The sequence below is a fragment of the Marmota marmota genome, unplaced genomic scaffold (assembly GCF_001458135.2).
Source record: "Marmota marmota marmota unplaced genomic scaffold, marMar, whole genome shotgun sequence".
NCBI lineage: Eukaryota > Metazoa > Chordata > Mammalia > Rodentia > Sciuridae > Marmota > Marmota marmota.
The window spans coordinates 1,051,546-1,071,534 of record NW_026000138.1 but is presented as its reverse complement, the minus strand read 5'-3'; the positions used below and the strand labels follow the sequence as shown (position 1 = coordinate 1,071,534).

Here is a 19,989-nt window from a genome sequence, read left to right as displayed (position 1 = left end):
AATTTTTTTATCAATCCTGCTTTCAGGGTCTCTTTTTGCTGTTAGTTCTTTCTGCCTACTTAAACTAATAGCACCTTGTTTCCTTGTGTTGTTTGTAGTTTTATTTTTTTTTAATGAAGATTCCTCAGTTCCTTATCTGAAGTTGTTCAGTGAGGTTTAGTCTGAGAATCCATTCCTCCAGAGAGAGTTTGTTTTTCCATTTGTTGGGTGCCTTGGAGTGCTCTACCAACCTGGAATCATATATGTTGGTTTTTTTAGCATGGGTTTTTAAAAATTGATTATTTATTTATTTTTGGTACTGGGGATTGAACCCAGGGTCTTTAATACTGAGCTATCTCCCCAGTCCTTAGTTGAGGTTTTATTTGATACAGGGTCTCACAAAGTTGCTGAGGGTCTTGCTGAGTTGCTGAGGCTGGCTTCACACTTGGGATCTTCCTGCCTCAGCCTCCCGAGTCACTGGATTACAGTGGTGCACCACTGTTGGACTGGTTGATTTGTTTTTTTTTTTAATTTGGAAATAATGTGAACTTAAGCCACAAACCTGACTGAATTCTAAACCTTTAGGTACAAATTCCCAGGGAAAACCTTTCTCCGTTTAGAGCCAAAGCTGAAAAAATAAATTTATTTGTAGGCTCCTTTATGAGATGGATTATTTTCTAGTCCACATTCACTGAAATGTAGCCCTTTGGGCAAGAAGTCCCAGCTCTAGTGGGGATCAGGGCCATCTCCTTGCCTCATCTGGACCCAGTGCCTGTCCCTGTTTCTTGTGCTGGCATTAAACACGAGGCCATAAGGTCCTGCATCAGTATCATGCATTTCTTTTTTTCATATATATATTTTCAGTTGTAGGTGGACACAATACCTTTATTTTATTTTTATGTGGTGCTGAGGATTGAACCCAGTGCCTCATGCATGCTAGGCAAGTGCACACTGAGCCATGACCCCAGCCCAGTAGAATGCATCTTGACAGGTAGAACATCCTGTCTTAAGTTTTGGATTCCAAGAGTTTCCCTTTGTTGTAGGCTGAGCTATCCTTTTAAAAGGGTGTTTCAGAAATATTTTGTTGGCATTTGAGATGTTTTGCAGTTGAAGGGCTTTCAGATGGCTCTGCCTTTTTGCCAGAGACAGAGGTCTTCATCCTTTGAAGGCAGTTTGAGAACATTCATTGCTTCTAGTTGACCATGGGTCATCTTCATTGTCTCAGGTTTGTGTCTGGCCTAATTCATCAAGGAAAAGTTGATGCATTTGAAAAAATGCTATGGAGGGTCTGCAAAGGGTATACCATCGTGACCTATGCAGAACTGGATGAGTCCCTGGAAGACCCCGAAACAGTGAGTAAATGTCATGACCACCTTCTAGCAATGGCAGACCCACAGCAAGCTGGAGGTGCAGAACAAAGTGCGGGACACTCTTCATGGAGATCCCATGTTTTAGGGGTGTGAATCCCCCTTGCAGAGCTCCAGGCTTAGATCTGTCTGCCCTGTGTTGTCCTTGTGCTTCAAACTGGAGTCCTACTCTTCCTCCTGACACCTCATAGACCCCCTTTTCAGCAAACGACAGCTCTATTTTCTCAGTCTGAGTAGCCAGAAACCTTGGGGCCATTCTGACTCTTCTCATCTCTCACTCAAAACCATCCACCGATCTGGTGACCCTGCCTTTTAGATACAGGGGAGTCTGGCTACTTCTTCCCCTGCCCTGCCACCATTCTGGTCGGGTCACCTGCCACACCTTTCTCACCTCTGTGTTGGAGCAGCTTCCTCCCTTCACTCATCCTCTCACTGTCCTCCTCCAGTTTCCAGAATGGTCTCTGTCAGCTCATTTCACTCCCTATGTGGGACCCTCCAGTGGCTTCCTGCAGCATGGTGTGTGGGCCTTGTCACATCCCTGACTGCCCTGTTCCTGCTCTCACCTGTCCAGCCCCTTCTCCTGAATGTGCGTCTGCTTACGCTCTTCCCTCTGTTTGCAGAGACCTCCCCGCCCCAGTCCCCACAGTTCACTCCCTCATCTGTCTCATTTTTGTACACTCTGGTGGCATGGTCTGGGGTGCCCCTTGCCCATCCTGTTTAGGGTTGTGCACCACACTCCTCCCTGTCTCCTCCTCAGCACTCGCCTCCCCCGGCACATGCAGCCTTTCATCATCACGCCCCTAGCTGTGGCCTGAGCCTCAGCTCCTGCTCTCCTGGTTGGGTTTTTGTGTCGAACTCACTGCTCAGGCCTTAGCGCCTGTTGAAGTGCTCGGCTAATAGGTAAAATGCCTATCAGTTTTTTTTTCTGGGTTGGGGATCGCACTTTATGCACTCGAGAAGCACTCTTGCACAGAGCTGTATCCCCAGCCCTCCTGAAGCAGTTAATAGAATTCTGTTTTATTGAAAATCTGTAAATATGGTTTATTCTCATTATTTGCACTAATTATGTTTAGCAAAACACCAAACTACCAAATTTGGAATTATTGCTCCTAGGGAAATTCAAGTTGAATTTCTGTGAGCCTCTGAGCCCAGCACTTCCTCGGCTGGTCAGCCTATGACTTGATTTTATTTGTTTCTCCTTGTTTAATATGTGTTCCTGATTCATTCACATTCGGCCTGTGTCCCAGAGCCCATCTCTCACAGCTTCTCTCACGTGTTTCTAGCAAGACACATCACAGCCTTCTTGTGCTTGGGAGCTTGAGTGAGCATCTTGAGTGAGCAAGATCAGTAGAAAGCACAGCAGTGGGGAAAACGAGGCAGAGAATAGACTGCAGAGGACACTTGGTTATGGTTTGAGCTGAGCCGAGAAGGCACTTGTCACCTGCTGGAGCTCCTTGGTCACGTAGGCATCAGGTCCTACCATTTTTTTTTTTTGCTGCTCTGCAGATAAATGAAGGCGCTGCATGTGTCACTTGGGCATGTTGTAGTGAGTGGGTGAATTGGCAGTTCTGGAGTCTGCAAACCATGAGGCATGATGCCGCTGAGTGAGTGAATGGACTCTGACAGCGGGAGCTGCCAGGATTCCCAGCTACATGCACAGGACTGACGGGTCTATTGCTCTTTGTAGGGAGAAGTCATAAAATGGTACGTGTTCTTGATATCCTTCTGGGGAGAGCAGATTGGCCATAAGGTCAAGAAGATATGTGATTGGTAAGAGGAAGCCCTTCATGCCATTAATTTCTTGAGGTGCAGCACCTGCTGGCTTCCCTTCACTCTCCCTCTGCAGTTCAGAGCAGTACCCTGGGCGCGCAGGCTGCTGGCTCTGCTCCATGACTCTATTGTTGTGAGGCCCAGCTCTTCAGCACCTGAACAGCAAGATCAATAGAAAGCACAGCAGTGGGGAAAACGAGGCAGAGAATAGACTACAGAGGACACTTGGTCTTCTGTCTTGCCAGGGCATTACTTAAGATAATTGAAAGTAGAGATCAGGTTAATTATGATCCCAGAGGTAATTCCTGCGCACCACCCCCCCTCACCCCTGAGGGTCTCAAGGCTTCAGATCAGTTGAGGAATGAATCAAATTAATTTTTTTTGTGTGTGTTGAGGATTAAACTCACAGTCACTTTACTTCTGAGCTGCATTCATAACCCTTTTTATTTGGCTTTGAGACAGGGTCTTGCTAAGTTTTCCAGGGTCGCTAACTTTGTAGGTGTCACCACTGCACACAAAGTTTTCATACTTTGTGCCTTTCTGTTGCATTTAGCTGGAGGTCAGGCTCCCTGTCACAGCTGAGCACACAGTGTCCCTGGGGCAGTTTCTCCTCTGCCTCGTTGGGGGTTGTGGTGGAAAGGGAAGTGTGGGCTCAGAGTGGGCTGCCTGGCTCACCTCACCTGGCCCCTGTCTCACTGGGCTGAGTTGGACAAGGTGACAGCTTTGGTTTTCTCATCCATAAAAGGCAGCAGTAATTCTTTTCTGTTAAGGCTGACAGGACTCACTGAGGTAGTGCAGGTGAAAAGCATCCAATGGCACCAGCCTCCAGGACATGGAGTTGTGTCGCATGAGAAGTCTGTGGCTTCTCCCTGTCACCAAGGGGACACTTAGCAAAATGCCAGACAAAACCCCACAGGACCCCCTCGTGTCCTTCCAGTGGGCATGTAAGATCCTGTGAGTTCTTTGTTTCCTGAGGGAGGGGGTAAGGCTTGGGTATTTCCTATTTACCAGTTTGGTTCTCACTAATCATATAGCTAGTAATTTTGGGGTGTCAGCTGGACAAGCTTTTTGTTGTTTTAATAAGTATATATTGTCACATTGGTTAGAAAAGCTACTTGCAGCTCAGCAGACCCTGATATCACAGGTGTCATTGCTCAGGAGAAGGCTGGAGTGAGGATTTAAGTTTCCAAAGGCAGAATGCTCAGTGTGGATTAGCATGTTAGGGTGATGTGTTGGTGTGATTGGTGTGGTGGCCACACCTGTGATCCCAGTGACTCTGAGACTGAGGAGGATCTCAAGTTTGAGGCCAGGTAGGGCAACTTAGCAAGATGCTATCTCAGAATAAAATAGACTGGAAATGTGGCTCAGCAGTAGAGCATGCTTGGGTTTAATCCTTGGTACCAAAAGAGTCAATATAATAACAAAAAATATATGAAGGTGTTGTGGGAGCAATTGCAGTTTGGGGACAGCCAGCATTCCCTAGTGTGGTCTGGGTGTCAGGGGCCCCTGGGAGAACACTGGCTCCTAAGGTCAGGGAGGCACAGATACCAAGGCCGTCGCTCCTGAGCCAGACCTCACCCCACCTTTTGTCTGGTGTGTGTGCACTCCTTGGCTCTGTGTTTCCAGCCTCAGTGTTGGTGAGTCTCAGAAAGTTGGGATTGGAAAGATTGGAAACATGCTTCCCAAATCCCTGGGGCAGGAGTGGAATTTGGATCCAGAGCAAGCTTGCCAAGCCTGTTCAGTTCAGCAGTGCTGTTGCGTGTCTGCGTGAGATCTTGCCCTGGCAGGCTGTGCCCACATCATTTTCCCCGAGGGCTGCTCTTCCTTCCACCCTGGAAGGGGATGTGCCTGGTGGAGATTGACCCTGGTTCTTGTGTTGGAAGTAGCTCTTCTAGTCTTGCTGACATGAAGCCATGTTTAATTCTGTCCCCTAGTTACCACTGCCACATTTACCCCTATCCAAACACTGTTGAGGAGCGAAAGGAGATTCAGGAGGGGCTGAATACTCGGATCCAGGATCTCTACACTGTGAGTAGACCTGCACCTGCCTCCTTATCTCGGGGGTGGAACATTCAACAGTCTTCGCTCTCTTTTAACATGAAATAAGGAAGGCAGATTAGGAGATGGGAATGTCCCTTTGTTCAGGGATGTTCCTTTCTAGCAGCCTGTTAGAAACCTACAGAGTAATTTTGGGACTTTCAAAAAAGATTCTGTGGTCATCTTTGATACATCGAATGAGCATCCTTGACCACAAATGACAGGCAGGCTTCACTGAGGTCTGGGTGTCATTTTACCTGCACTGTTTAACATCGAGTTTCTTCCGATGTCAGCGAGGGCCCTGAGCAGGTGGCAAGAAGCAGAGTCAGACTCGCTTAAGCAAAAGGGAATTTCTTGGCAGAAGGGAGGGATGGGAATCCGGGGCTTCCAGTGCTGGGAGGCTGGCGGGAGTCCAGGAGGCCATCAGGGCCCAGCCAGCTGTCACACTGCCACAGTGAGGACACCACCTTCCCTTTCCTGGGCCCTTGGGGTCCTTTCCCAGGAGGCAGTCAGCCTCCCAGGCTCACCATGAGCTGGTGGATGCTGCCCTGCGCCTGGGGCTGCTGCCATGGGAGATAAGTGCCTGGTGGCTCCACCGTCAGGACGAGAACTCCCCCAGGGACATTGGGGCTGGTGACAAGGACTGGACAGTGCTCACCTTGTCGAAAGCCCATGTCTGCTCTTACCCAGGTGCTTCACAAAACTGAGGATTATTTGAGGCAAGTGCTGTGTAAAGCCGCGGAGTCGGTGTACAGCCGCGTCATCCAGGTGAAGAAGATGAAAGCCATTTACCACATGCTGAACATGTGCAGCTTCGACGTGACCAACAAGTGCCTCATTGCTGAGGTCTGGTGTCCTGAGGCTGATCTGCGTGACCTGCGCCGGGCGCTAGAGGAGGGCTCGGTAAGGCTGCCTGCCCGCTGGGACCACTAGAGGCTGTTGCGGGGAGGAGATGCTCATGAAGCTGGGAAGGCCCTGACTGGACTCTTACTCTTGAGCTGCAGCTGTGGAGATCTGGCCATTCCAGGACACATGTGTATCCACGCATTCCAAGTCGCTCTTTTGAACAAATCATATATTCACATAGTTTACAAGTAAAGAGAAATACATTAAAAAGAAAAGAGCCAGGGAAGTGGCTTCCTCCTATCTGCGGCCATGCTGGCCCAGTGTGGCCCCCGAGATAGCCTTGGTTTGACTTCTGCTGTGTCTCAAGTTACTTAATCATAGATAAGCAGATATGGATGGTACGCTTTTTCTTTCCTTTTTTGCAAAAGTTGTGCTATTCATACTGTTCTTTTCACTCAATAAGACTGGCCTGTTTTTTTTTTTTTTTTTTTTTTAATAACAAATACTTGATTGTATGTGTGCACCATGGTATATTTAGGTAGTTACCAAGTTATAAATACCTTGGCAGTGACTAACACTTGACCTGGAGTTTACACATGTGCCGATCTTCCAGTGGGGAGGACTTCATGGTGGCCTGGCTGGTCGGCTGGGTGGTGGTGCCAGCTGCCGCGATTCTCGTCCCACCAGTTGGGCCAGCACCTTCTGAGCTCAGGAGACTTTGACTTTTTTTTTTCTTTTTGTGTATGAACTATCTATTTCCTTTGCCCTGCTGGTGTTTTTCTTACTGTTTTCTGTTGGCTCCTTTTTTTTTAATACATTTTTTTAGTTGTAGATGGACACAATACCTTTATTTTATTTATTTTTTTATGTGGTGCCAGGGAATGAACCCAGTGCCTCACACATGTTAGGCAAATGCTAGGCAAATGCTCTACCACTGAGCCACAACCTGGGCCCTGTTGGCTCCATTTTTTCATTACAAATCAGTAAGTGTTTCAGAAGAATTGTAAACACTGAAGGAAAATACTACATATATGATTTTATTATAATGTTGGCATTTTGGTTGATTCTTGTCCATTTTTCACTTCCTCTTTCTTGACCATTTCTAAGAGACAGAGCCCTGAATTTCAGTTTTGCACTGGTAGCTCTGGGTGGCCTCCTCCTTCTGTATGTCTCACCCAGCTCCATGTTCACCTGCTTCCTCTCTGCGCCCGCTCTTTCTCCTGGAAGACCCCAGCCCCAGAGGCTTCTTGCAGCCCCTGGTCCTGCTGTCCTTGTACCTCTTGAATGGGGGGATTCTTACTTCACCCTAACCACTCAGGGAGTTTTCCCAGAGTGCAAGCCAAAATGTGTTGAATAGCAGTAATTTTTTCTTGGATAGTGATGTCTTCCTTTTTCTCTTTTTGCACAAAAGAGAGAGAGCGGTGCTACCATACTCTCATTTATGAACACGATCCCCACAAAAGAAACACCCCCAACCCTAATCCGGACCAACAGATTCACCGAGGGATTTCAGAACATCGTGGATGCTTATGGCATTGGGAGCTACAGGGAAGTGAATCCAGGTAGGATGTTGGCATATGTCAGTCCTCGTGTCTCAGGTCACTTCTGTGTCTGGAGGTAGCAGGATGTAATTGTGTTGGGAGGATCCCATTGCTGCTCTATGGTCCCCCTGGTGTAAGGTTTTGTGCGCAACCTCTCTGTCCCTGCCTGGGGCACCTGGGCAGGCTGCCTCGCTACCTGCTGGGCTCCGCAGCCGTGTGTTTGCTCTGACAAAACCTCTCTCGATCTCCTCCTCCTCTGCAGCTCTCTTCACCATCATTACATTCCCGTTTTTGTTTGCTGTGATGTTCGGAGACCTTGGCCACGGCTTTGTGATGTTCTTATTTGCCCTCTTATTGGTGATAAATGAAAATCGTCCCGGACTGAACCAGTCACAGGAGGTAATTCCGTGTCACCAGCTCCTTCTGCAGGGGAGCTCCTGTCTTGTATTTTGTCTGACTTGGGCTTTCTCCAGAGCGTTAGCTTGGGTGGTGTCTGTGTCACCTCTGAGTGACAGGGATGTCTGTTATGCTAGGTGATTTTCTGAGAAGCCCTGGGAGAAGTGGTGGGAACCTGCCAGCATTCATGTTTGTCCTGTGAACACGTTTTCCTGCGGGTTCTGTTTTGATGGGTGCTTTGCCTTCACAGATCTTGAGGATGTTTTTCAATGGCCGATACATCCTCCTGCTCATGGGGCTGTTCTCAGTGTACACAGGCCTCATCTACAACGACTGCTTCTCCAAGTCACTCAACATCTTTGGCTCTCGGTGGAACGTGTCTGCCATGTACAGCTCCAGTCACACTCAGCAGGAGCACGAGAAGCTGGTGCTGTGGAAGTGAGTGCAGGGCCAGGGTGGGCGGGAGCTCACAGGCCCTCTGGCACCGCTCCGACCCGCTCCCTCTGCTCCTCTGCTTCCTTTGCTTGTGTTACAGCGACAGCGTCCTGAGGCACAGCAGGGTGTTGCAGTTGGACCCAGCCATTCCTGGAGTGTTCCGAGGCCCTTATCCTTTTGGGATTGACCCAGTGAGTGTGCTCCATTGTCTCCATTGCTCTGTTTCCCGCTCCTTGTAACTGGCACAGCCTTTTGCAGACTGTTTGGTCCAGTTCTCAGGCTCATAAGTGAGGGAGGTACTGTGGGTGGCAGCAACCTGGCCATTGGTGGCCCCTCGAGCAGCACTTGCCATTAATGCAGCGGGAGTGGTGGTACTCCACCTGGGAGGCCTCATCAGTGTGGAAGAGGGCTATGTGGTCCAGCCTCTCCTGTTCTAGAGAAAGTGACACTTGAGGAGCCAGGAATGTAGGCTGCTTCTTGAATCCCTTCTTTGTTTATATGAATTATCATTTACCCTTTGATATTGAAATAAAATGCAGTCAAGTAGCTAGAAGGAGCTTAAGGCCATGTGGTACCTGTTGGAGTGGCTATTTGAAGTGGGAGAAGTGTTTGTAAAGGGGAGTGAAGAAGTTGTCCCAGATGCCAGGGCTCCCTTACCCCAACCCCACAAGGGGGCCTGGCTGGCTTAGGATCACAGGGTACACAAGGCAGGTCCCCTACCTCACTTTATCTTCCAGAGAAGTCTTAGGAACCATCCCGGGGTTGGTTCAGAGGGGCAGGTGTGACTATGGACAATAGTGAGCCAGCCAAATAGAATGGAAAATTCAGGTGTGCTGTCATCTGCACTCTCCAAGTTCCTAGTATCTTGTCTCCTTCTTTTTTTTTGGTACTGGGTATTGAACCCAGGGATACTTAGCCACTGAGCCACATCCCCAGCCCTTTTTATATTTTATTTAGAGACAGAGTCTCGCTAGGTTGCTTAGAGCCTCACTAAGTTTCTGAGGCTGTCTTTGAAATTACAGTCCTCCTGTTTCAGCCTCCTGAGCTGCTGGGATTACAGATGTACGCCACCTCACCCAGCTCCTTTATTCTTATCTCTAAACATTCATATGATTTAATGCCGTGTCTTAAGTCTATGTAATTGGAAACACGAAACACTTTATGGCAGTTTAAGATAGAGCCATTTGCAGCCAGATTCACTAGTACTCTGCGGCCTTCCTTTCAGGAAAGAAATGTTTCTGCATAAAGGAACCAAGGAATACAATTTGGGTGTTTGGGCCAGAGGGGAAGATTGGGGCATGGTTTTGTTGTCATTATTTTAATTTTAAAATCAGGCATGACCTTCCCAGTTCCTGTAAACATGTGGGTGGCTCCTACAATGCCTGCCCGTAAGTCCTTGCTATCCACCTAGGGCCTCATCATGGCTTCTCCAGGAAGATGTGAAGAAGCACATGTGTTCTAGTTCCCAGCCTCAACCCAGGAGGTGGTTCTCACCAGCTTTGTGTTAGCTAACATACAAAGTCTGACCTGGGGCTGGGGCGTGGCTCAGTGGCAGAGCACTTGCCTGATATGTGAGGTCCTGGGTTCTGTCCCGAGCACTGCAGGTGGGGGAAAAAAAGACTGTGCTTTTGGCCTGGTTGTGGCACCCCTGTGTCGTTCCCTGGGCTGCTGGCTTTGCTTTGTCTCCTGCCCTTCCCAATGGGATGGATATATTTAAATCAGTAAGATTGACTGGTCCCCTGGTTATTGTACCCTTTTCCTTCTAAACTATTATTTTAACTTAAATAGAATGATTGTGTTTTCATCTTAATTTCCCAATCCTCTTGAAGGGATACTGTGGGAATTAATTTTCAGAGAGGAGGAGAAGTAGTCACTGAGTGGGGACCTGTGGGGGCTTGGGTCATGGCTGCCAGGGAGCTCAGCCCTGGTGCTCTGATCTCAGCACTCAGCTCAGCCCGGGAAGCTCAGTCACCACCTGGAGTCTGCCCCAGCCCCTCGGCCTAGGCACAGGCCGGCCACCTGCTGTATTTCTGCTTTTATTTTATTTTTTGAAGTTATATTATTACAAAATGCACAGGTAATGGACTTGTAAAACATGTCAGTGAAAACATGTCAGTGAACACGTTGTAACGCATGCGTGTACATCCCTTGCCTGGGTGAGAGTGGCCTGTGCCCCAGGGCTGTGACAATCCTGCCAGAGGGAGCTGTGCTTCTGCACCTCGGGGTGGTCCCTTGCTTTTCTTTCTGATTACTTCAGGAACCTGTGTCATTGTACTTGGTGATTTTTGAATTGTATGTTTTTTCACTTTTTGGTACTGGGAACGGAACCCAGGGGGCCTTAACCACTGAGCCTTTTTATTTTTTATTTTGAGACAGGGTCTCCCCAACTTGCTGAGACTGACCTTGAACTTGCCATCTTCCTGCCTCAGTCTCCTGAGTTGCTGGGATTATAGACCTGTGCCACCACACATGGCTTGGGTTTCATTTTGATGGGATTGTTTTCTGACAGTCTGTGGCCCTGGCTTGAGAAAATCAGTGGTTCCTAGGTAGAAAGCATCAAGAGAAAAGTCAGAATGCTGTTCTATGTAAATTGAGAGCTGCCTCTCCATTTAAGAGAGGAACTTTCAAACATTACCTTTTCAAGGAGGTTAAAGGTTTCTTTCTTTTTTGTTTGGTCTTCAGATTTGGAACTTGGCAACCAATCGCCTCACTTTCCTAAATTCTTTCAAAATGAAAATGTCTGTGATTTTAGGAATTATTCACATGACTTTTGGTGTCACTCTGGGAATATTTAACCACTTGTAAGTATAGATCGTTTAAAAGCTATGTTTATATGCCAAGTTTATAAGCCCTCTTAACCTTGCTTCTTCTAGTAGGCTCTTTGGATTGAGTAAAGGGCAGCCCAGTGTGCTCTGTATTAGATATTACATGAGTATGTTTTCAAAATTTTTTTGTTATTGGTTGTTCAAAACATTACAAAGCTCTTGACATATCATATTTCATACAATAGATTCAAGTGGGTTATGAACTCCCATAAAATTTTTTTAAATATGTTTTTTTAGTTGTGATGGACACAATACCTTTATTTTGTTTTATTTGTTTTTGTGTGATGCTGAGGTTTAAAACCAGCACCTCATGCATGCAAGGCAAGCCCCGTACCTCTGAGCCCCAGCCTTGGCCTGTACAAGTCTGTTCTGATCACTTAGATTTTGTGGGCATGGGTTGGTTCATCCAGCACGTGTTTGTTGAGTGCATACCCGTGCCCGGCACTGTTTTAGGCACAGGGGACTCCGCGTACAGGAGAGCACAGGAGAAAAAGCCCTTGCCTTGATGGAGCTTCTGCTCAAGTGGAGACATTTGCCATGTAAATTCAAGTCAGGGATGAATTTTGTCATATTACTTTTTTATTTTATAAATTGAAAACCTCTTTGTCTCTATTAGAGCTAGTAGAATAAAAATAAGAGGTTGTACCCTTTTATTCCTGTTCATTCTCATCTCTGAACATTATTGGTATTATTTCACATTGTAACCTTAAGTCTTAACATGATTGGAAACTTGGAAAAACTTTTACAACAGCCTCTTTGAGATAGAGCACTTTGATAACAGATTCACTAGTAATTTGTGGCCTCACTTTAAGGAAAGAAATGAATGTGAAGAAAGGAATAAAGCAGGAGGTTTGGTGGAGTCTGGCACCACAGTCTTGGTCATTTCTACTGTTGTCTCTTTCCCCCATGGGGAGATCTGCAGCCCTGTGTGAGTCATCACAAGACCAGGGTGTCACCCTAGTGTGGCTCTTCTTGTTTGAGTCAGAATTTCAGCTGCTCTTGCTCTTGGCCTCATCTACGCTTGTCCCTGGGTGATGGGTGCTTGTCTTCCAGGCACTTCAGGAAGAAGTTCAACATCTTCCTGGTTTCCATCCCGGAGCTCCTCTTCATGCTCTGCATTTTCGGATACCTCATCTTCATGATTGTCTATAAGTGGCTCATGTTTTCAGCAGAAAATTCCAGGGAAGCTCCCAGCATTCTGATTGAGTTCATCAACATGTTCATATTCCCAGCAAGTGGAACAAGTGGCCTCTACCCAGGGCAGGTGAGTGATGTCCCGTTCCCCCCTAGGACTCCCCCAGAAGTCTCCCTTCTCCCATTTGTTCCATCCGCACAGCTTGTGGAGGTGCTGGTCATAGCCTTCCGGGGGACCTGGGAGGCCTCGGTGTCCCTGTGCTGTCACCAGAGCAGGCCAGTCTGCTGTGCTAAGGCACTACTCAGGCACTTTCTGTAAGTGCCCAGTGTCCTCCCCAAGGACGGCAGGGCAGGTGCCACTCAGCATGCTGTGCAGAGACTGCGGGTGTTCAAAGAGGCGCCAACCTGGGGACCTTTGCTCTCCTGAGCTGTCTTTGTCCTCAGTCCTGTGCACCCCCTGAGGGAGCATTTCCAGTTTTCTGTGTTCCATGGAGAGAGTTTTAAGCAGGTTTGAAGCTCCACACACAGCTCTGGGCTTTGCTGGCAAGCTGCACATTTGAAATCTTTGAACTTTTTGAGTTCTTTCTTTTTGTGTGTGTGTGCGCTTATGGTGCTGGGGATTGAACCCAGGGCTTTGTGCATGCAAAAACTGAGCTATTTCTATGGCCCTTTTGAGTTACTACTTTTATTTCTGTTTCTCTTCTTTGTGGTTTTAAAAAGTTGTATTTCATCATTATCTTATAGAAATGTAGAGTTACATAGGTACATGTAAATGTGTAAGGTCATTCAGTGGACAGAGGCCCCGTGGCAAGATCAGTGAGGAGAAGCTACCTGAATCCAGCAACTGCTGCACACTTGAGTGTGTGTATGTCCCTTGATAGTTGGTTCCTTCTCAGTTCTCACAACAGCTCCACCGGCAGGTGGTGTCATCCATTTTGCTGATGACAACCTGTAGCTCATGGTGGACCCAGTAACTCCATAGTTGCTAGGGCTAGGGCTTGAACCCAGGTCTACACAACTCCACAGCCCAGTACTTCTGAGGTGGTTTTGCCTGTGGCTGCCACCTCTCTGGGTGTCTCAAGGAATGCATTGTGTTGATGGTGCAAGGACAGTGCAACCTGTGCCCAGCCATACATGTGCCCCAGGAACCTATTTTTAACATGGGGACAGCTACTCAGGGTGACAGGCACAGGATAGCACGCTGCCAGTTTATCACATTCTCCTCGGCATCCTCACGGCCACACCAACTGCAGTAAATGAGGGAGCGAGCTGGTCTGGTATTGGTGTTGGACAGAGCTGAGAACTTGTGCATTCCAAGTCTGCACTCTACCACAGAGCTGCACCTCGCCCCTGCTTTGCTCTTGCTCTAAGCAACTACAGAGCTCTGCTTGTTTTTTGTTTTTTGTTTCTGGTACTGGGATGGAACCCAGGGGTGCTTTATCACCAATTACATCCCCAGTCTTATTATTTTTTATTTGAGAGGGTCTTGCTAAGGTGCTGAGGCTGGCCTCAGACTTGCCACTCTCATCTCAGCCTCTAGATATCTGGGATTACAGGCCTGTGCCACTGCACCCAGACGTCCTGGTTCTTGTTTTTGTTTCTACTGGGTATTGAAAACTCAGGGGCACTCAACCACTGAGCCACTTAGGGCTTTGCTAAGTTGCTGAGGCTGGCTTTGAACTTGACACTTTCCTGCCTCAGCCTCTTGAGCCTCCTGTAATACTCTGGATTACAAGCGTGTGCCACTGTGCCTGGCTGTTTGTGTTTTTAAGACTATGTTTTTGCTTTTGTTCTGAATGCTGTTTCAATATTTTCCATGTATAGAAATAAATCTAACTTATTATATACTCACATTCCTCAAATAGTTTTTTTTTAAATATCTTTCGTTTATTTATTTTATGTGGTGCTGAGAGGATCAAACCCCGTGCCTCGTGCATGCTAGGCAAGCGCTCTGCCACTGAGCCACAGCCCAGCCCTCAAATAGTTTTTATAATAATAATTTTAAAAACCCAAGACAATTGAGTGTAAAAAGACATTTTGCTTGTGTAAAAAGGCATTTTGTTTTCTCTTTAAAGATGTTTTTAGAAAATTATAGCTAGAGTTTGACTCAATTTAGAATTTTCCAAAACTCTTTTTATTGACCTAAGACAAAATGATACTTCACCAGTGTGTCATTGCCGTGTTCCTTGGCTCTGGTGTTGGGCTGAGTTTCTGGCCATGAGTGGAAGGATCCGCTGGCAGGTAGCATGTGGCTTACAGCTCTTGGGTGTTCCTTGCCTAGGGACGCTGTGGCTGCTCTTCCCTAATCCCTAATCCCATCTCGTCTCCTAGGGACTGTGTTTTTGTATCTATATTTTAATTGATCTTCTCCCTTGTGCACCAACAGGAGCACGTCCAGAAAGTGCTGCTGGTCGTCACAGCGCTGTCTGTTCCTGTTCTCTTCTTGGGAAAACCACTTTTCTTGTTGTGGCTACACAATGGGCGGAGTTGCTTTGGTGTGAGCCGGGTAAGTGTGACTCCAGGTGTGTGTCACCAAGTTGTGAGCACATCTTTCAGTCATGCCAGGACTGGTGTGGGTGCTGGTGCAAAGCCAAGCTTCCTTTATTTAGCACTTTGGTGTCGCCTGCTCTACAAGAGCCTGGAGAGCTTGTGAGTCCTGGATGTGTGGACCCAGACTGCCCATGAGCCTGGTGTGAGCTCATGAGCTCAGCCCTTCTTTACAGCTTATTGTAATTATAAAGCTTTTTCCAGATTTTTACCTCTTAACTTTTTCTTTTAATTTTTTAAAAAATAAATAATACAACTAAATTATTTAAAATGTAGAAAATGGTATCCTGGCTGGGCACAGTAGTGCATGCCTGTAATTCCAATAAACTGGGAAGCTGAGGCAGGATTGCAAGTTCAAGGCCAGCCTTGACAACTTAGTGAGACCTGTCTTAAAATGAAAAACAAAAAGGGCTGGGGATGTAGCTCAGTGGTACAATCCCTAGCACCAAGAATAAAAAAAATAAAAAAAGAACTTAGTTCTCCCATCTAGTTATAAGCAGTTATCATGTATGTTGAACTTTTCTCAGACTGACTATTCTCCTGTATGTCTAGTTTTCACTCTTTAATCATCAAGTACAGTACAGTTACAATGTCTTGCACTACTGCCCATTCCTAGAACGCCTTCCTGTTGCAGAACTGAAACTGTACCAATTCCTCTTCTCCTCCCTCCATAAACCCTGGCAGAACTCTGTTGTCTATTTCTATGAATCTGACCACTCTTAGTACCTCGTAGAAGTGGAATCATGTACTTGTCCTTTTGTCTCTGACTTCACTTAGCACAACATATTCAAGTTTTATCCATGTTTTAGCATGTTAAAATTTCCTTTTAAAGACTGATATTCCGTTGCCTGGATGTACCATGCTGTGTTTATCATGCATTTGTGGTGGACCTTGGACTGTTTCCCACTTTTATCTATTGTGAATAGTGGTGCTGTGTACATGGGTATGTGACCATCTCTGAGTCTCTTCCTTCCATTCTTTTGGGTACATTCCCAGAAGTGAAGTGCCTGGTTAAACCGCACGTTTGATTTTTGAGGAGTTGCCACACCATTTCACCATTTCCCACTGCCTTACCAACATTGTCTGCTCTCTTTCTAATAAAAGCCATTCTATTGAGTATGAAGTACTTATTTTCTTTCAGAGAACTTTTTTGTTCTCAGAGAGCTGAATTATTAAGAGAAACGAGGGCTGGGGATGTGGCTCAAGCGGTAGCGCGCTCGCCTGGCATGCGTGCAGCCCGGGTTCGATCCTCAGCACCACATACAAAGATGTCGTGTCCGCCGAAAACTAAAATAAATAAATAAATAAATATATTTTTTTTTTAAAAAAAGAGAGAAACAAGAAACTTGGGTTTTCTTGCAACCTTGTAATCTTAGAGCCTCTGACTCTGCTCTTTTGCTTGATAGAGTGGTTACACGCTCGTAAGGAAAGATAGTGAGGAAGAAGTTTCTCTGCTGGGAAACCAGGACATAGAAGAGGGGAATAACCAAATGGAAGATGGATGCAGAGAAATGACGTGTGAAGAGGTAATCTTTTCATTTGCTATTGATAAACTTAGATAAGCAATGAAGCTTCTATAGGGATAACCATCATAACAAAAGTGATGATTATCATTTCAGAAAACAAGGCAATGGTCACTTTTAACTAACTTCCCAGTGCTCTTTGGGTCACACTGATGGTGACAGAATGGAGGGGTCTGGGACATCACTCTGTCGTTTCTCCTTTACCCTGGGATCTGCTGTGGGAACATTGCTTGTTGTGCTTAAAGGGACTTGGGGTGTCATGAGCATTGCTGATTCAGTCAGAACCCTTCCATAGCTGCGAGAACTAGTGACCTGGTTTGCACTGATTTCAAAGGGAAATGTACCAACTCACATCAGAGAGAACAGAGTTACTTTCAGGAAGTTGGTTGCAGTTCCTGTCCTCTCATTCTGAGAGGCCTTCCCTGGGCTTTTTCTTTATAAGTTTGCTGTATGTTCTGAAGCTGGTTGGTCCCATGATGATGAGCCGTGGCCACAGGTAGCTCTGGGCTTATTTTCTCTAGCCATTCTCTTTTTGTGGCTAGCACATGGGCCTGTGCTTGCTAGGCACGTGCTCTTCCTCTGAGCTGCACCCTCAACCCTTTTTTTCAGTCTTTCAGTGGGAGGGGAGACACTCTTATCTAAATACTGCAGTAGGAGAAATCCCAAGGAAGAGCCCCGATGTGCCTGCTGGCATCATGTGCCATCCTGACCAGTAGCTGCTGTCCTTATTGGCACGGTCATACCTAAAGGCAGCAGAGTTTGGCTTAAGTGATAGGGATTTGTTTCTCACAGTTCTAGCAGGATTTCTGTGGCCAGCTGCTTCTGCCGAGGTCTCCCCCTCAGCTCGCAGAGGGCTGCCTCCTGCTGTACATGGCGTGGCCTTTCCTGGAGTCTCTTCCTCTCCCTGTGGGAGCACCAGTCCTGTTGGACTAGGGCTCCACCCTTAGGACCCCATTTGACTTTAATTATCTTTGTAAAGATAATTATCACACCGTCACTTTGGGACAGAAGTTCAGCATGCATTTAGGAGGCCACAGGTTAGTCCACAATGGCTGTGGCTGGGGAGCAAGGCTGGTCAGGGAAAGGGCAGGCCCTGGGCAGGCAGGATAGAGCATGTGCACTCCTCGATCTGCCTCATTTTCTTGGAAACCTTACTGGGCTTCTTATTAAGGACAAAAAAAAAAAAAAAAAAAAAAAATCTTAAACTCCACCTTTTTGTCAATATTATGTAATTTAGTGTTTTATTTTGAGATTATTAATAATTTCATAGAATCATAGAACAATAGAATGCAGAGCTGGGCATCTTAAGAGGCATCTTACCCAGTATCCTGCAGCCTTTCTGCCCTCAGGACCCTCTTCTGGTGTCCTGGGGCCTTCTCTCCACAGCTCTTCGACCCAGGAAACATGCCTTCGGATTAGCATCCCCTTAGCCTGTGACTCCTGTCATGTGGTGTTGGGTGGTTTCTGAGGCTATCCTGGAATCCTGTGACCCTCTCTGAGGATGTGGTCATGGCAATCACCGTCTAGTTCTGCACTCTCCATTTACATAGGGAAACTGAGGCTTGGGTAGGGGGGCGGTAGAATGGGGAAGGGGATGGTGAGTTCTGATCATGGGGCTGGTCAGATTCACTGTCCTCACCCACCAGCCTATTCTCCTGTTCTTCAGTTCTCACTGCCATCCCAGAAGCCAGTGCTTTCCTTGTGGTCCTGCAGGGACACACTCCACAGTGGAAGCGGGCACTGGAGGCAGTCTAACCTTCTGTGTCCTCTCTCCCAGTTTAATTTTGGAGAAATACTGATGACGCAAGTGATCCACTCCATTGAGTATTGTCTGGGCTGCATCTCCAACACTGCGTCCTACCTGCGGCTCTGGGCGCTCAGCTTGGCTCATGCACGTGAGTTATGGTTTAGACCCACAGTCCCCAGCCCCTGCTGAGGCCACTGCAATGCTGCAGGCATGGGGGCGTTTCAATTTTGAACAACTCAGGCACTGAGGGGTATTTTAAGTTTTCAAGGGAGACCAGCACTGTCTCTTGGTTAGTGTGTGAGCTAGGACTGTCGAGTTGTATGGACTCGACCACTTAATAGGCAGATCCATTGACTGTCTTGGCTGAGGTGCGCCATGAAGACCATCTTGGAGACGTGGGGGCTTTGGGAAATGAGAAGGTTTGGGGACCTCTGGCATAGACACTTTCACTCTGCTGCTACTGTTTCTGATTTTTCCTTGCCATTGCTTTGTTTATTCCTGCCTTAGGAACACAGTGACTCATTTAAAGTAGGTCCTAACACAGTGCAGAGTCCCAGGATTTGTTTTGCTTTACTTTAATTTTTGGTTCTGGGGGTTGAGCCCAGCTGTATTCTACCACTGAGCCACATCCCCAGCACTTTACTTTGAGACAGGGTCTCACTAAGTCGCTTATCACCTTGCTGTTGCTGAGGCTGGCTTTGGAGATGTGATCCTCTTGTCTCAGCCTCCTGAGTCTCTGGGATTATAGGCGTGCACCCCCACGCCTAGCTTGAGTGACAGTTTTGATCATAGGCAGTCCCGTGGTTCTGATGTTTTGTGAGTTTCAGTTTCTGCAGTTTATTTAAGTAACACCTATTCCCCAGCAACACAGTTCAATTTTTAGTTTCCACGGTTCACTGTGAGGATGTGTGTGATGTGTGCTTCACTAGCTCTAGTCCACAGATCACACAGATGACACACCTGGGCTTTGTGATCAGAGGCCGGTCACATCACTTCTTCTGAAGCCTGTGGGTGGTTGGTCACTGCATCTGCATTCAGTCCACGCACATAGTCACACTGCCTCATTGTCCAGTGGTAATTCCACAGGAAAGTTTTAAAAAGTAGGTCATGACAGGGAATTGGCAAACCAAGAGGAGAGGGAAGCAAAGGAAAAAAAAATGACAAAGTGAGGCCCTGGATTCAATCCCCAGCACTGGGGAAAAAAATAAGTAAAGAGGATCTGGTGGCCTAGAAGTGAGGCTGCAGATTTGCAAGACTGTGAAGGAACAGAACCCAGCGTCGGAAGCCGATCAAAACCTAGGAAAGAAGGTAATTTGCCAAGTATAAGAAAAGGCTCTTGCCCCCGCCCCCCAGTTGGTTGCTCAGTTGGCCAAGTTACACATGGGAAGCGCCAGCACTGCACCCATGGACTTTAGGGGGCTGGTGTGTGTGTGCATATGTGTGTGCGCTTCAAAAAAAAAGAAAACACTTTAATACTCAACGTTTCTAATCTTTTTAAAGTGAATTTACTTTTCATTTTCATTTGCAACCAACAGTAAGAGAGTTTTATTGTTTTGACAAAAAGTGAACCCTGCCAAATGATTCCTTTTCAGAGCTGTCTGATGTCCTGTGGGCCATGCTGATGCGAGTAGGCCTGCGAGTGGACACCACCTACGGCGTCTTGCTGCTGTTCCCGGTGATTGCTCTCTTTGCAGTTTTGACAATTTTCATCCTCTTGATCATGGAAGGGCTTTCTGCATTTCTTCATGCCATACGCCTCCACTGGTGAGTTGGAGATGTGGCTGAGGAGCTGTTGTTTAGAATCTTGATTCTCCAGTGAGGGAAGCCCCTCCCACCCACCCA

The 19,989-nt window shown here is 47.0% G+C and overlaps 1 protein-coding gene across 3 annotated transcripts in view; it reads left to right on the top strand.

Annotated features, from left to right (window-relative positions):
• Positions 1-19,989, top strand: part of Atp6v0a2 (ATPase H+ transporting V0 subunit a2) — a 29,464-nt gene that overhangs the window by 5,581 nt on the left and 3,894 nt on the right. Inside the window, exons 5-18 of one of the 3 annotated variants that reach the window (XM_015502371.2) lie at positions 1,205-1,331; positions 3,034-3,116; positions 5,051-5,144; positions 5,844-6,056; positions 7,411-7,561; positions 7,803-7,939; positions 8,187-8,374; positions 8,472-8,562; positions 11,054-11,172; positions 12,250-12,460; positions 14,717-14,836; positions 16,284-16,403; positions 18,178-18,295; positions 19,740-19,911. In XM_015502371.2, coding sequence (XP_015357857.2) covers positions 1,205-1,331; positions 3,034-3,116; positions 5,051-5,144; positions 5,844-6,056; positions 7,411-7,561; positions 7,803-7,939; positions 8,187-8,374; positions 8,472-8,562; positions 11,054-11,172; positions 12,250-12,460; positions 14,717-14,836; positions 16,284-16,403; positions 18,178-18,295; positions 19,740-19,911 — 1,944 coding nt within the window. The remainder of the gene's footprint in view (positions 1-1,204; positions 1,332-3,033; positions 3,117-5,050; positions 5,145-5,843; positions 6,057-7,410; positions 7,562-7,802; positions 7,940-8,186; positions 8,375-8,471; positions 8,563-11,053; positions 11,173-12,249; positions 12,461-14,716; positions 14,837-16,283; positions 16,404-18,177; positions 18,296-19,739; positions 19,912-19,989) is intronic. The other 2 variants (XM_048785494.1, XM_048785495.1) reach the window with 2 other exon arrangements.